The following is a 15770-nucleotide window of genomic DNA, read 5'->3' as shown; positions in this document are numbered from 1 at the left end:
TGTGAGCCTCTCATACAAAATGTGATGTGGCTAGTAGTATTGGCATGGATAGTCTTAAAAGGTTTCCGCATTTCCTTCCTAGAAGGCGGAGATCATGCTATGTGCCTTCGAAGTTCTCTCTATGCGATGATTATTAGGGTTGTAAATGGTACGGATAGTTTCCGTTCTGAATTCGCATCCGCATCTGTTTTTGAGGATATGGTATGCGATTTTTCAAATCCGACGGATACGGATATTGATCATGCGGGATATTCATTGGATGTGGTAGCGGATATGGTTATTATCCGACGGATAAGGATTATCCGCTATCTTTTGCGGATTATCCGGCCTGTTCAATTAGGATAATCCAATTATATTACCACAACCCATTAGGCCAAGTACCAATTAGTATTTATGTATGTTATAGCCTAGCGTCAAGGTGGCACAAGTGGGACATCAAGAATGTAATACTTAAAATTTGAGTTTGTGATATCACTTCCTATTTGGCATGTTGCTTGCTTTTCTTTAATAAAAGCTTAATAAGAAACGGCCGGAGAACCTTTACTTAAGTATCATTTAAGTACGACCTTCGTATTTGTAATAAGTACTGGGATCTTCACATTGGTGATATTTTGAACTATTTTCCACTCTTATGTTGTTATTTTGAGGAATTTTTTGCTCATATATTTGCAATGGTGAAAATATGTCTTCCTGCACGTATATATCTGATATATTTTGTCCGTTTCCGCTTCGAATCCGCTCTATTTTTTATCCGCATGTGTAGTCCCATATAATCCGCATCCGAATCCGGTTATTATCCACTCCGCTCTGAATTGGACAAAAAAATGGTATAGAATATGGAGAGAGCATTATCCAATCCGATCCGATTCATTTACATCTCTAATCTCTAATGATTATATCTCGTTTGAGTGTAACATTTTACTCCGAAATTTAGAGGCCTTGGGGTGCGAAGCACCTGGGCTGTTATGGGCCTGGTTAGATTGTTTGGAGATGTTTTTTTTCTGCAGATATTTCGGCAAACGCGAGGCAGGCTTTCACTGCCTTGTTTTTTTTATCCATCCACATTGGCGGGAGGCTTTTTCTCCTTCCTTCCTCGGCAACCCAATCCCAACTCAACACTCCACTTCTCCTATCCCTCCCTGCGCGCACCTCGCCCGCCCGGCCATGGCGCCGCTCCCGGCGCCCACCGCCGCCTCCGCCTTCCTCTTCCACGCCGCTCCCCGCAACCACCTCAAGCCCAAGCCCCTCTCCCGACCCACCACCACCACCCTCTGCTCCGCCGCCTCCCCCTCCTCCACGCCCTCCCTCGCCGACCAGCTCCAGCCGCTCGCCCGCACGCTCCTCACCGGCAAGCCCACCCCCTCCGCCGACAACCCACGCCCGGAGCCCACCTGGGTCAACCCCGCCAAGCCGCGCCCCACCGTGCTCTCCCTCCGCCGCCACCGCCGCCGCCCGGCCACCTCCCACCCCTCCTCCGCGCCGCTCCAGCCCCTCCTCCGCTCCCTCCGCGCCCTCCCCGACGACGCCGACCTCGCGCCCACCCTGCACGCCTTCTTCCCGCTCCCCCACTCCCCGCCGACCCCCTCCGACGCGCTCCTCCTCCTCAACTACCTCCACCCCACCTGGCGCAAGACGCTCTCCCTCCTCGCCTACCTCCGCGCCCTCCCCACCTCCTCCTTCCCCGCCGCCCAGCACGACACCATCCTCTACAACGTCGCCCTCAAGTCCCTCCGCGCCGCGCGCCGCTGGCCGGAAGCAGAACAACTCGCCCTCGACATGCTCGCCTCGAACATCCCCCTCGACAACATCACCTACTCCACCCTCATCACCGCGGCCCGCCGCTGCCGCCAGTTCCCCAAGGCCATCGAGTGGTTCGAGCGCATGTACTCCCCGTCCCCGGACGGCAGCGCCCCCGCCGTCCTCCCCGACGAGGTCACCTACTCCGCCGTCCTCGACGTGTACGCGCAGCTGGGCATGAAGCAGGAGGTGCTGGCCCTCTTCGACCGCGCGCGCGGCAGCGGCTGGAAACCCGACCACGTCGCCTTCGCGGTGCTCGCCAAGATGTTCGGCGAGGCGGGCGACTACGACGGCATCCAGCTCGTCTTCCGGGAGATGCGGGACGCCGGGGTGCGCCCCAACATCTTCGTCTACAACGCGCTGCTCGAGGCGCTCGGCAAGACCGGGAAGCCCGGCCTCGCGCGCAGCCTGTTCGAGGAGATGGCCGCCGAGGGCGTCGAGCCCAACGCGCGCACGCTCACGGCCGTCGCCAAGATCTACGGCCGCGCGCGCTGGGGCCGCGACGCGCTCCAGCTCTGGGACCGCATGCGCGCCGCCAGGACGCCCGCCGACAGCATCCTCTGCAACACGCTGCTCGGCATGTGCGCCGACGTCGGCCTCGTCGCCGAGGCCGAGCAGCTCTTCGCCGAGATGAAGGACCCCGGGCTCGACCACGTGCCGCGGCCGGATAAGTGGAGCTACACGGCCATGATCAACATCTACGGGAGCGTCAGGGACGCCGACCGCGCGCTGCAGCTGTTTGTGGAAATGCTCGACACCGGCATCGAGGCCAACGTCATGAGCTACACCATCGTTATCCAGTGCCTCGGCAAGGCCAACAGGATACGCGATGCTGTCGAACTACTCGAGGCGGGGCTGGAGCGCGGCCTCAAGCCCGACGACCGCCTCTGCGGCTGCCTGCTCTCCCTCGTCGCCCTCAGCACCAAAGGCGGCGACGAAACTGACCTCGTCCTCGCCTGCCTGGACAAGTTCAACCCGAACCTAGTCAGCCTCATCAGGATGCTAGGCGACGCGCAAACCGGCGCCGATGAGATCGACACCACTCTAAAGGCCGTGCTGAACGCGGCGGACTCCGTGGTGCGCCGCCCCTACTGCAACTGCCTCATCGACATATGCCAGAACCATGGGTTCCCTCCGCAGCGATCAGCACAGCTCTTCCGCCTCGCCCAGCGCTACGGCCTCTACTCCAAGCTCCACATCAGGAAGGACGATGCCGACGAGTGGCTGCTGGACCTGCGCTCGCTCTCCATCGGTGCCGCCAAGACGGCGTTCGACGACTGGATGAGCACCCTCTCGGAGCGTGCCGCTGAGAGCAAGCCCCTGCCGCAGTCCTTCAACGTGTTCACCGGGTCCAGCACCCACAAGTTCGCGCAGGGGCTTGCGAGCGCGTTTGCGGCTCATCTTGAGGAGATTGCGGTGCCGTTCCGCCCCAATGAGTCGCAGGTCGGCAGCTTCGTCAGCTCGAGGGACGAACTGGTCCCGTGGTTGCAGACTAGAGGTTCTTCGCCGGCGGTTGTTGCAGGATGATGGCTGCACATTCTGCAATGGGTTTTGCTGGAGGATGCTCCCAGTTGCAAGGTGGGAAAAATGAGTGAACTTGATGGGGTAAAGTAGCTCGCCATCTAGTGCACACTCCGTGGACAACATTGTACTAGTTTTTAGGAAGAGAAGTATGGTGGTCTCTTCATAAGGTTATGTAATTCTTCCTTCCATAGCTGGCAGAGTTAGGCGGAAATGATGACTAATTCATCATGCTAATAGTGATGCTTTTGTACCAAAATTTTGAAATGCCACTTCTCAAATACCAACTCCACCTGGGTGCTGGCACTGTATGTCATGTTGGTTCATCATGTGGGCTAGTCAAGTTTCTGGAAAGAAAAGAAGGTTTTACTTCTTGGACAGTTTGTATAGATTTGGCCACTAATTTATGTCCTAAGCCGTGGCAAACGGTATGCCTCTTGTCAATTGTCATGGGAAAATTGAAGTTTCTGTAGGAAACTGAAGATAAAGGGTCTCCGTCAGATTGTGTTTGCCTTCTTCAGTAATAGTGAGCTGGTCCCATATAGCATATCTTGTTAAGTCAGTGTGGGCTTGTAAAAGTAATAGTTACTTATTGGACAATTTGTGTTATGGCAACTAATAATGTCTGTCATAAGTCATAACACACTATAGGCATATGTCAATTGTTATGGAAAAATTGTAGGTTCTGTAAAACTAGTGACTGAAAATAGAGGTCTCTGTGAGGTTGCTCTTGTCTGCTTCAGTATTTGTTTAACACTGAGCTGGTATCTTGCCTTCTTCGTGGAATATTAGCACTGCAGCACCTGCACTGATCACTGATGAATTGTTGAAGGTGAGTGTGGGCTAGTCAAGATTTTTCTGCAACATCTCCACAAAAAAAGGTTGTGGAATATTAGCACAGCTTATGCGAAAAGTGCTTTTGGCTCCCGAGCTCCAGTGCTCTCGCCATTAAAAAAAATAAAATAAAAATTTAGTTATCAAAAAATCTGAAAAATAATTCTGTAGATTGTTAGTGATACATCTCACAATCATGGAAAACCTCAACCCAAAATTCTTTTTACTTTGAGCCAGACAAAAATAACAAAATCTGACATGTTTTTGTAGATTTGAAAATGACTACTCAGATCTGCACTTTTGTCTTTTTTGTGTAGCTTAAAATATAAAGTATTTGAAATTGATATTTTACACGTTTGTGGGAGACATTATTGGCTATATGCAGATACTTTTTTCAGAATTTTTTGAAACTCAAAAATATGATTTTTAGTTTATTTTAAAAACGAGATCACTGGTGCCCATGTGCACCAAATCTCTATCTGTTTTTGCCAGTAACTAATACTATGAGTCATAACAAACAGTAGCCGTTTTGTTAATTATGATGGGAAAAATTTAGGTTCTGCAAAACTAGTGACCGAAAGTAGAGGTCTCTGATTGTTTTTGCGTGCTCCTTCAGTACTTGTTAATACTGAGCTGGTATATTGCCCTCTTTCAGACAGAGTAAAAGCAATGGGGAGTTTGGCTTGGAGCTGTGAACTCTGATTCTGCAACTGCTTAAGGGCCTGTTTGGTTCCCAGCCACAGTTTGCCAAGCCTAACTTTGGCAAGTGTGGCAGCCATAAAAGTGTGGCTAGGATTTTGGAACCCACAAAGTGTGGCAAAAGTTGGCAAAAAATTCACTCTATGACAAGTGGGCCATATGATTAGTGAAGTGTGGCAGCTCTAAAGTGTGGCAAGAACCAAACACATGCCAAATTACCAAACTTTAGCTTGGCAAAGTGTGGCTAGGAACCAAACAGGCCCTAAATACTTCAACCTAAACACCATGGTGATTACGATGACGATTCCTTGCTGGTCATGTAAGAGGAGCACTGATCAACTGCTGAAGGTGATGCACCTTCTGGACTATCTGTCTGTGTAGCAAACCCCCCTTTTGCGCGGAACAGAGGGTGTGATCCTTTGCACGGAAAACTGAGAAAAAAAGATTGGGGAATGGGGAAACATCATGTCTTATTTACAGTAGAAGATTCTTGTTTAGCATGATGTGATATGTTTCAGCTGATGGGTACTACTCTCGCAAACCCTATTCTCCGCCCAATGCGGGCGCTATCTGGCGCTCCGCACAGGGCGGAATAGGTTGGGCCAGGCCCATTAACGGGGCAGCTAGTGATCTTCCTTTTCTGGGTTTGTTTTTTTCTTCTGCTGGATTTTCTTTCGTTTTTTTCTCTGATTTTTTCGGTTTTCCTTCTGATATTCGGTCAGCTTTTTGTTAAAAAAATTAAAACATGAAAATTTCAAATTTTGAAATTTTTCACAATTGAACTTTTTAAATTCAAACATTTTTAGATTCGAACATATTTGAGATCTGAACATTTTTTTATCCAATTTTTTTAAACATGAACTTTTTTGAATTTTGAACTTTTGAACTTTTTCAGATTTGAACATTTTTTAAATTTAAACATTTTTCAGATTCGAACATTTTTCAGATTCGAACATTTTTAAATATGAACATTATTTATCCAATTTCCTAAATTTGAAATTTTGAACGTTTCCACATTTGAACTTTTTAAAATTCGTTTTTTTTGCAGATTTGAACATATTTTAAATTTGAACAGATTTGAACAAAATATATTCAGATTTAAAATATGTTCAAATCTGTACTACAGTACTAGTCTAAATTCAAAATCAACTTTTTCGATTTTTGAACTTTTTTCAAGTCTGTACTACAGTACTAGTTCGGATCTGAACTTTTTTCAAATTTGAACATTTTTAACTATGAATATTATTTTAATCTGAACAAATTTTATGTTTGAACAATTTTCAGGTTTGAACTTTTTTGAATTTGAACAATTTTAAATTAAACATTTTTTGAATTTGATCAATTTTTTAATTTGATTTTTTTTGAATTTGAACAATTTTTATCCGCATATTTTCCAAGTTCCAACAATTTTCATATTAATTTTTTTCGAATTTGAATAATTTTGAAGTTTCAACATTTGTAATATCTGAAGGAAAGAAGGAAAGAACGAGATACTTTACGTGCGTGTGCGTGACAGAGTGTGTAACAGAGTTTGTGACAACAACTTTGGGTATGTGGACGTGTAATGGGCCGAGCCCATCTTAGGTCAGGACACGTGATTCTTGAAGCGGAGGCGAGCACAGTCATCGCTTAAAGCGTTCTATAGGGGCTCCCTACTACTCTTCTGTCTGTGTGGCAAATCCCTCCTTCTGCTGTATGGGCCAACTTCCGAAAGGAAAAGCCCATCTGTTAAATGGGCTGAGCCCACTCGGCCCAATACAAACTTCCAGTCCAGTCGAGGCCTCCTCTTCTTCCATTGATTCCAAGCTCACAGACAGCAAAGGGGGGAAAAGTAGGGAATCGCTGAGGAGATCGCCGGCATCGGAAGATGATACTCGCCGTGCTCTTCGCCAACTCCGAGGGCAACATCCTCATCGAGAGGTGACATCCCACCCAGTGCCCCCCCTCTCCCACCTGCAACGGCACCGAGATCTCGTCTCGCGCAGCTCTTGAGATCTGCCGGTTGTTCAGACCGGAAGAATCTTGATTTTTGAGTTTCCTGTTCTACGCGGATTGAGCTGACTGGCGGGTGGTGTTGGGGGGAATCGCAGGTTCCACGGGGTCCCCGCGGAGGAGAGGCTGCACTGGCGCTCCTTCCTCGTCAAGCTCGGCGCCGAGAACCTCAAGGGGGCCAAGAACGAGGAGCTCCTCGTCGCCTCACACAAGTAAGCACGCAGTTTTCCCCCTCTGATGAGGCCGATCTTTCTTTCTGCTCTTACAGTAACGATTACAGAGTGCTCCTTCAGGAACGTTTACGCACTGATAATAAGAATCTAATAGACATTGTGTTCTGTTGCAAGCACGTGTGCTCCAACCGCATTTCTCTTTGCCGTTTTAGGTGCTGACTGCTGAGTAGTCGAAACGGAATAGAGCTAACATTGTGATTCAGTAGTGATTCGTTACACACTGATGAGGATCCAGTTGAAATTGTGTTCTGTTTTTTTTTCGAAATGGGGCATTGCCCAGCCTCTGCATCAATGTGATGCACACGGCTTTTCATTTATTTGAATGGTTCAAAAAAAATTCAGAAGTTTACATCACGGATCAGAGATGGTTGAGACAAGTATCAACCATCGAAAAATGAATAAAAACACAGAATTATCCATTTTGTATCCTACTAGTGTGTCGCCACCCAGTAGCCTGGAAAAAGAAGTCCTGAGTAACCGTCAGCAGACGGTTGCACCCAATATCCATAGTCTCACGCTGATCCTCCGGAAGAAGGAAAGCCCATTGTTGGATCCAGTACGCCGCACGCCGTATAACCTGCAAAAAATTAGTTCCCTTTTGTCTGTTAAAAATTATGTCATTCCGGTTTGTCCAAATAGACCAAAGATAGCCAGATATGCCAATCCGTATTCTATTCTTATCCAATTTATGAACCCCATTAAGCCAATTACCAAACATATTAGTAATATTTGCAGGTGGGTGTATACCAAAAGTAAAATAAATCATTCGCCAAACAATTTTGGCAAATGGACATGATAAGAATAAGTGATTTATGGTTTCTGGCTCATTACAAAAACAACATTTAGTGCATCCATGCCAATTCCGTTTCACCAAATTGTCTTTTGTGAGCAGTACTTTATTGTTAAGAAACCACATAAAAATTTTGATCTTGAGAGGTATTTTTAATTTCCACAGATATTTGCGTAAAAAAGGAGTGTGACCACTCATTAAGTCAAGATACATTGATTTGACTGAAAATGTTCCGGAATCAGTAAGTTTCCAAACAAATTTATCCGGAGTGTTTGTCAACTGTACCATCATTAGCCGTTGACAAAGATTAATCCATTGATTCCATTTGTTTTCATTAAAAGCCCTCCTAAAAGCAATATTAAGCGGATTTTGTGCCAACACAGTAGCAACTAAAACATTCTTTCGCTGTACTATATTATACAACGCCGGATATTGCTGTGCTAAAGAAGTGTCTCCTAGCCAAATGTCCTCCCAAAACCGTGTATCAGATCCGTTCCCCACTTTAAAAAAGCCCCTACTAAAAAAATCATCTTTCACACGCATAAGACCTTTCCAAAATGGAGAATCAGTAGGTTTCCCCTCAACATGTGCTAACGTTTGGTTTTTCAAATATTTATTAGAAAGAAGTTGCTGCCACATTCCCTCCTCAGTGAGAATTTTAAATAACCATTTGCTTAGCAAACATTTGTTTTTAAGTTCAAGAACTTCAATACCTAACCCTCCTTGGTCTTTAGGTCTACAAACCATACTCCATTTTGTAAGCCTATATTTCTTCTTCGTTTCATCCGTTTGCCAAAAAAAACTTGAGCGGTAGAAATCCAAACGTTTTCTGACCCCTACAGGAATCTCAAGGAATGACAACATGAACATTGGCAAACTCGTCAAAACTGAATTGATTAAGATTAACCGATCACCGTAGGATAGTAGTTTACTTCGCCAAGTCCCTAATTTTGCCCCAAAACGGCTCTCAATAGGATTCCATTCGGAATTTCTAAGTTTCCGATAATGCACAGGAATACCGAGATATCTTATCGGTAAGGACCCAGCCTCACACCCAAAGATTTGTCTATAATCCTGTTCCTTTTCTTTAGCCTTCCCAAAACAGAATATCTCACTTTTATGGAAGTTAATTTTCAATCCAGACAATTGCTCAAACATCGAAAGGATTAATTTCATATTTACGGCCTTTTCAACATCATGTTCCAAGAATAATATTGTGTCATCCGCATATTGGAGTATCGATACTCCCCCATCAACCAAATGAGGAATAAGACTCCCTACATGACCCTCTTCTTTCGCACGAGAAATTAAGATGGCAAGAACATCTGCGACAATATTGAAAAGAATTGGAGAAAAAGGGTCACCTTGTCTCAATCCTTTCCTAGTTTGGAAATTGTGTCCAACATCGTCATTAACCTTAATTCCGACACTACCTCCTTGGACAAAGTTTTTGATCAAATCACACCATTTGGGATCAAAGCCTTTCATCCTTAGAACTTGTTGGAGGAATGGCCATTTAACTTTGTCGTAAGCCTTCTCAAAGTCAATTTTGAAAAGAACTCCGTCTAACTTTTTCCGATTAATTTCATGAACAGCTTCATGTAGGACAACTACTCCCTCAAGGATATGGCGTCCCGGCATGAAAGCCGTCTGTGTTGGCCTAACAACCTTGTGAATTATCTGAGAGATTCGAATAGTAGCTACCTTAGTAAAAATTTTGAAACTCACATTAAGGAGGCAAATAGGCCGATATTGTTGTATCTGGATCGCATTTTCTTTTTTAGGTAATAACGTGATGACACCGAAATTAAGTTTATACAGAGGTAATTGGCCCATATGTAATTGTGTAAATAAGGCCATCAGGTCATCCTTAATTATACTCCAACATTTTTGGTAAAACTCCGCCGGAAAACCATCAGGTCCAGGAGACTTATTATGTTCCATCTGAGATATAGCCTCGAACACCTCAACTTCAGTAAAAGCCGTTGTAAGTATATTGTTTTCCTCCGGTGTTAGTTGAGGGATATCAGTCACGTGATTCTCCATCATGGAGAAAGAGGTATGTGCCGGTGCCCCAAACAATTTTTTATAATATTCAGTGATATAAATTTTTAGATTATCATCACCTACTATAGTACCTTCATCCTGCTCCAATTGGAATATTTTTTTCTTTCTATGTTTGCCATTTGCAATGAGGTGAAAATATTTTGTATTATTACCTCCTTCCTGAATATGCTTGACTTTGGCTCGCTGAGCCCATTTTTTCTCTTCATCTCGACGTAGCTTATTAAGACACTCATGTGCATGTTTCAGTTGATTTCGTTCGGAAGGTGACAACAAGCTAGATTCTGCTTTGATATCCAAAACATCAATAATACCAAGCAGCCGTTCCTTTTCCTTTCTATATTTTCCGCTTAGATTTTTTGCCCAGCCTCTCAAAAAACGTCTTATGTGTCTGATCTTTTTCTGCCAAGTTTGAATTGGTGAATTTCCAGCGGATACTGCTGCCCATTCGGCAGCAATCATTTCATGGAATCCATCTTGTTCGAACCATGACAATTCAAAAGAGAATCTAGGTCTGTTACCGCGGTGAGCGTGTTGGCCAGAGTCAATTAGAAGTGGTGTATGGTCTGAGCCAGCTCTTGTGAGCGCCCTCACAGTCACAAGAGGGAACTTTTGTTCCCACTCCACACTAGCTAAGACCCTATCTAATTTTTCATATGTTGGAATCGCTCTTCTACTTGCCCAAGTGAATTGTCTCCCAGAGAGAGCAATTTCTTTTAAGTTCAAGCTTTCAATTATTGCATTAAAGACAAAGGGCCAGTGAGGATTAAAATTGTTGCTACTTTTGTCCTCTTTTCTTCGCAGAATATTAAAATCGCCTGCTAGTAGTGTCGGTAAGGTTTCAGTTTCACACATACGAACCAACTCGGATAAAAATTCGGCTTTATGCGCATCTTGAGCAGCGCCATAAACTGGAACCAGAACCCACTCGAAACCATCTAGCTTAGATCTAATATGAAGTTTGACACAAAAATCTCCATTATCCACTTTCTTTACCGAGAGAGTTTGAGTGTTAATTCCCACAAGAATCCCTCCCGATCGGCCATGAGGTGGAAGACAAAACCACGCAAATTCACGACCCGCTGCCAAACTAGATAAAAAGCTCAAAGTGAAGTTTGATCTCCCTGTTTCCAAAAGGGCGATAAAATCCAAACGGTGTTCCCTAATTGCCTCAGTAACAAACAGATGCTTGCCCGGATCTCGAAACCCCTCACTATTCCATGTCATACCCCTTAAACCCTCCATCAAATTTTTTTGTTATTCTTTTTTATTCTTAGTCTATCACTTCTCCGAATTTTAGTCTTGTCATAAGACTTTTTCCTACGTACACGTTTAGCTACAGTATGGGTGACTATATGGTCTGTGTGCATCTCAGTATTTTCATCTGAAAATTCATCTAAATCATCACATAAAATAGAGGCTCGGGTGACCGCTAAACACAACGGTACTTTATCAGAGACTTCATTTGATTGCTTAGAGTTATTTAAAAAGGTTAAGCACCGTTCTTTTTCAGTATTCTTAATTAGCTTTGCTGCCAACAGTCTAGATTTCAAATCGTTTCCCATAGAAACCCCAATAGCCTTTGCTCTATCAATTATTTGTTCATCCGAAAATGTAGAAAAAGAAAATGTGGTAGCTGTTTGTGTACCTTGGGTCTGAAAATCATCACGCTTCTCGGCAATCATCATCGCCCTCTCCATTTGAGTAGCGTCAGCATTTGGTTGTGCTCTTAGCCTATCACTCGACCGCATCCCCATCGCCGAACTAGGCTGGATTCCTCCAAAATTTATCACCTCCGACATAGTAGGTTTATAAATTGAGGACTCCCCCAGACCCTTAGGTAAAAAACTGAAATTAGTACCAGAAGTTTCCATTTCATCCTGTAAAGTATTCAAACAAACAGTTGGATGTACCTTTTGTACTCCAACAGGAGTTGAAACAGATAGCATGGGAGACGACACACGTGCAACAGTAGACTCTCCCAGACCCTTAAGTAAACAACTTAAGTTAGAATCAGAGGTATCAAAATCATCATGTAATGTGTGTGTATAAACAACTGGCTGTACCTTTTGTATTCCTACAGGGGTTGAAACAGAGATCAAGGGAGATGACATACATTCATCCGTATACTCTCCAAGGCCCTTAGGTAAACCAGTTAAGTTAGTACCAGAAGTATCAATTTCATTATGTATTGCATGTTTAAAAACAAAAGGTTGTACCTTTTGTAGACCAACAGGAGTTGAACCAGTGAGCAAAGGAGATGACACATTGTCATCAGAGACCCCTCCGATCAACGATTGGTCCTTGGTTGGCGTAAACCCATGTATATTGGGCTGTGCCCGGCTGTAGTCCTCTGCAATAATCCCAATATCTGAATTGTCGACAACAGCCGACAGATAAGGTGCAGCATCCACTGATAGTTTAGCCCCCTGTAGTTGTTCATCATTCTCGACAGAAACAGGCGTATCAAATAGTCTTGCACAAGTGTTCTTCAAAGTCTCATCAATGCATGTGCTGAAAGTTACATTAGCAGATTTGGGAACACAGGACCATACTTCACCATTAACAATTTTTTCAAAACCAGCCACTCCAAATTTAATAGGAGATATAGCTAGAGTCTGTCCTTGTACTGATGTAGACTTGCCACCTTCATCAGCCATTCCATCCTGTGTGTTTTCAGAAGTACCAAACTGATCATCAGTATGCTCTGTATTTCCATTCTGCCCATCATGTTCCATGTCCCCTTCACCATTGTTTGCATCATTCATCACTATATCAGCAAGTGGAGCAGCTTGTAAACCCTCCACCTCAAATCTGAATCTATAGAAATCATCAAGCACTCTTATATCCATATTGGCAGGGATGAGAGATGGATCAAGACAAGTGATAAGTATGCGTAAAACATCATTAGCTCTAGTGAAAACCATATCAATGTCTCTTGTCTTGCCGAATAAATTGCCCAATGCCCAAAGGGCCAGGAAATCATCTAGGACAGAGGTGGGCAGATCATACACTCTGACCCAAACATCTTGAGCTCTCCAAATTGGTTCCACCGATTTTTTCCAGAAATCAAAAGTCATAAAAATTTCAGAGTTGGGAACATTGAACCTGCCAAAGTGTTGGACCCTCACCAAATCCATCTTGCTAGGAAAATTCACCCGATAAACATTGTCTTCCACTCTGACCACATCCCACTCATAAGAATCATCAGGCACAATCCATTGTAGCTGAACTATAATTTCCTGAATAGATAATTGGCCCCCTGAGATAGTCACCCTGCCCAAGCGTGTATTCTCTAGTCTTGGTCTGACATTAACCGACATCGGAACATCCCAGAACATTAGCTCTTCATGAGCCAAACCATACATAATCATATGTGGTTTAGGGGCTGTAAGCAAAGGACACATCCTGGATATATGTTCTGTACTCTGACAACAGTCACAAATCATCTCAGTACAATCATTCAAACAGTGTCCAGGCTGACCACATCTGAAACAGCCTGACCCTTTCTTCTTCTTAGCCATCTGTGCCTCGCATGTTCCTTCCAAATTTGCAGTAACACCAACAGCCTGAGGTGTTATCCCAGCAACAGCGAGCAACGTTTCTTCCGCTCTCCGGCTGCCAAGACCTTCCCTAGTTGCAGCTGTAGGTTGATTAGCAGTGAGCACTATAGGTGGCTGAACCGCCGGACCTGATTGTCCACCTTGCTTAGACATCTCTGCTAATTGTTTGGCTAAAGCACTAGCCGTCTCCTTCACCAACAGACTTTGTTGCAAGCGCATCGGCTCCTTCTGCATTGTTCGTGTAGTTTAGGTGCTGAGTAACGAGTAGCGGAAACAGTTTAGTGTTTGGGCAGATTTAGCTCCTGCTGGGAGGCATTTCTTGTGTAAGCTGGTCTAGCTAGATTGGACTATTTATCGTCCTTCTTGATGTCTATCTCCAGAAAATATAAATGTTTCAACGTTACTGGAGTATTGTCCTGCTCGTTGGCATTTCCCTATTTACACATAAAAACGTGATTTCTGTGTACCACTTTTAGGTCCTATTAATTGTGCCAGTAGTTTCGAAAGCCTACACTCTTCGGTTAACAAATAGTTGGTGCATCTGTGTTGTCAAATCTGCCCAATGGCAGATGTGTGTGACTTTTCACATTACTTGTAATTTTATTGAAGCATGTGATAATTAAAATAATCATTCATTATTTAATTTGCTCTCTACTCTAGTACTGCCAAGCGATTATTACGAGCATCACTCCATACATGTTTCCAGAAAGATCACTCACCTTGATGTGTTATCGCACCACTGGCTACTCATATTGAGCCTAGTAAAATTGCAAGAATTCGTAAAACTAACCTCCAGGCATCCTTACAGTTAAAAATATGCATGAGGAATCGAGTTGCAGAATACACATATTGAATTCCAGTCCTGTGGTTTTCTTGACTTCAGTTGAACGTGTATGCTCTTTAACTCACTCACAATATCTTGTTGACATTCTCCCAGGTCTGTCTCCATTGTTTACACCGTGATTGGGGATGTCTGCTTGTACATCGTTGGCAAGGATGAGTATGATGAGCTTGCTCGTGAGTATTGTTGAGTTTCTTACGCCGTTCTTGTTAAGCGCCTCTCATTTCAAGCCTTTACTATTTCACTTCACATTTGCCTTACGCTTGGCACTATCTGCTGTTTGTAGTGTCCGAGGTGATCTTCGCTGTTACGTCGGCAGTGAAGGATGTCTGTGGGAAACCACCTACCGAGCGCCTCTTCCTTGACAAGTACGGGCGAATCTGCCTGTGCCTTGATGAGATCGTCTGGCAGGTAAAAGCTCGAGTTAATTTTCTGGCTGTGTAGCTTTCCAATCTGTCACAACTGTAGGCTTACTGATTGGGTACCGATAATGGATTATAAGCTGGCTACCCTATCGTCGTCTGTCTGGGTGATAGTAGCAATGTCTGATGGCTGGTCTTGCATTATGATGTTCTGAGCAATTGTGTGCTGTTGTTGCTCATGCAGGGCCTGCTGGAGAACACGGAGAAGGACAGGGTCCGGAGGCTGATCAGGCTAAAGCCACCCGTTGAACCATGATTCAGAATGAATGTATTCTCAATGTATAATGTGTCTATTGTTGTAATCTTATATCACTTTATTAGAACAAGATATCCACCTACACTTTTGCCATTTTGTTCACCCATGTATTATTATATTTTCTGGAGGGTCTGTACATGTGGCCTTCAGCAGTTTGCATTACTCCTACCAGTCCAGATCTCTGCATATGCTGGCCATATCATAATCTCCCAAGTTGATGGCCTGTACTAGCTTCAATCAGCAAGGTTGGAGATCACTCGCCGAGCTCCCAGACTAGACTGCTCCTCCAATGGCAGCAACACGTGCATTAGCTTCAGCCTGGAATGCACTGGTGATGTGCTGCTACTTGCCCGCATGCCCTGTGGTGAACACGAGCTTGTCTGAGCGCATCATGGAGCCCTAGGTTCCAATGTTCCACTCCTCAAACAAAATTCTTTGAAATTCACTTTGACACACCCCTCACTTGGTTTCTTTCTATTATCCATTGGTGATTCATGTTGCCTTCTATGCCTAGACCTATTGAATTCGAATTCCTAGTGAGTCCAGGCACAATATTTTTTTTGAAATGGAGGCAAAATATTTGACTCATCCATTAAATAAGAAGAGCAGGGCAAATAATCCAGGACATGGGATTTGATGATTATGAGAGAAATAAAATGGTGTGCAAGATGTCCATGTTTAGCTTAGAGAAGCTGTGCTCCTTATAAGAGGCTCGATGGATATCAACTCATTGTCCTCTGGTAGGTTAACATCTGAGA

General features: G+C 44.4%; 2 protein-coding genes across 2 annotated transcripts; both read left to right on the top strand.

Annotated features, from left to right (window-relative positions):
• Positions 1–1096: 1096 nt before the first annotated feature.
• Positions 1097–3698, top strand: LOC127349400 (pentatricopeptide repeat-containing protein At5g46580, chloroplastic). Its single transcript, XM_051375146.2, has one exon. It carries the CDS (start codon positions 1165–1167, stop codon positions 3322–3324), a length of 2160 nt encoding a protein of 719 aa, XP_051231106.1. The 5' UTR covers positions 1097–1164; the 3' UTR covers positions 3325–3698.
• Positions 3699–6626: 2928 nt separating this feature from the next.
• On the top strand, positions 6627–15174 carry LOC127349401 (uncharacterized). The gene is made up of 5 exons (XM_051375147.2): positions 6627–6771; positions 6942–7055; positions 14431–14510; positions 14621–14745; positions 14941–15174. Exons 1-5 carry the CDS (start codon positions 6719–6721, stop codon positions 15010–15012), a joined length of 444 nt encoding a protein of 147 aa, XP_051231107.1. The 5' UTR covers positions 6627–6718; the 3' UTR covers positions 15013–15174.
• Positions 15175–15770: the final 596 nt, after the last annotated feature.

Source organism: Lolium perenne, chromosome 4, assembly GCF_019359855.2.
Source record: "Lolium perenne isolate Kyuss_39 chromosome 4, Kyuss_2.0, whole genome shotgun sequence".
Taxonomy (NCBI): Eukaryota; Viridiplantae; Streptophyta; class Magnoliopsida; order Poales; family Poaceae; genus Lolium; species Lolium perenne.
This window is presented reverse-complemented; position numbering and strand designations above follow the sequence as displayed.

What these genes read in the sequence shown, in the direction of transcription:
- LOC127349400 (XM_051375146.2), top strand. Translation starts at nt 1,165, where the DNA reads ATGGCGCCGCTCCCGGCGCCCACCGCCGCCTCCGCCTTCCTCTTCCAC.
- LOC127349401 (XM_051375147.2), top strand. Translation starts at nt 6,719, where the DNA reads ATGATACTCGCCGTGCTCTTCGCCAACTCCGAGGGCAACATCCTCATC. An exon ending in GGCAACATCCTCATCGAGAG is followed by an intron (nt 6,772 to 6,941) that starts GTGACATCCCAC and finishes GGGGAATCGCAG; the next exon opens with GTTCCACGGGGTCCCCGCGG. An exon ending in TGAGTATGATGAGCTTGCTC is followed by an intron (nt 14,511 to 14,620) that starts GTGAGTATTGTT and finishes TGCTGTTTGTAG; the next exon opens with TGTCCGAGGTGATCTTCGCT.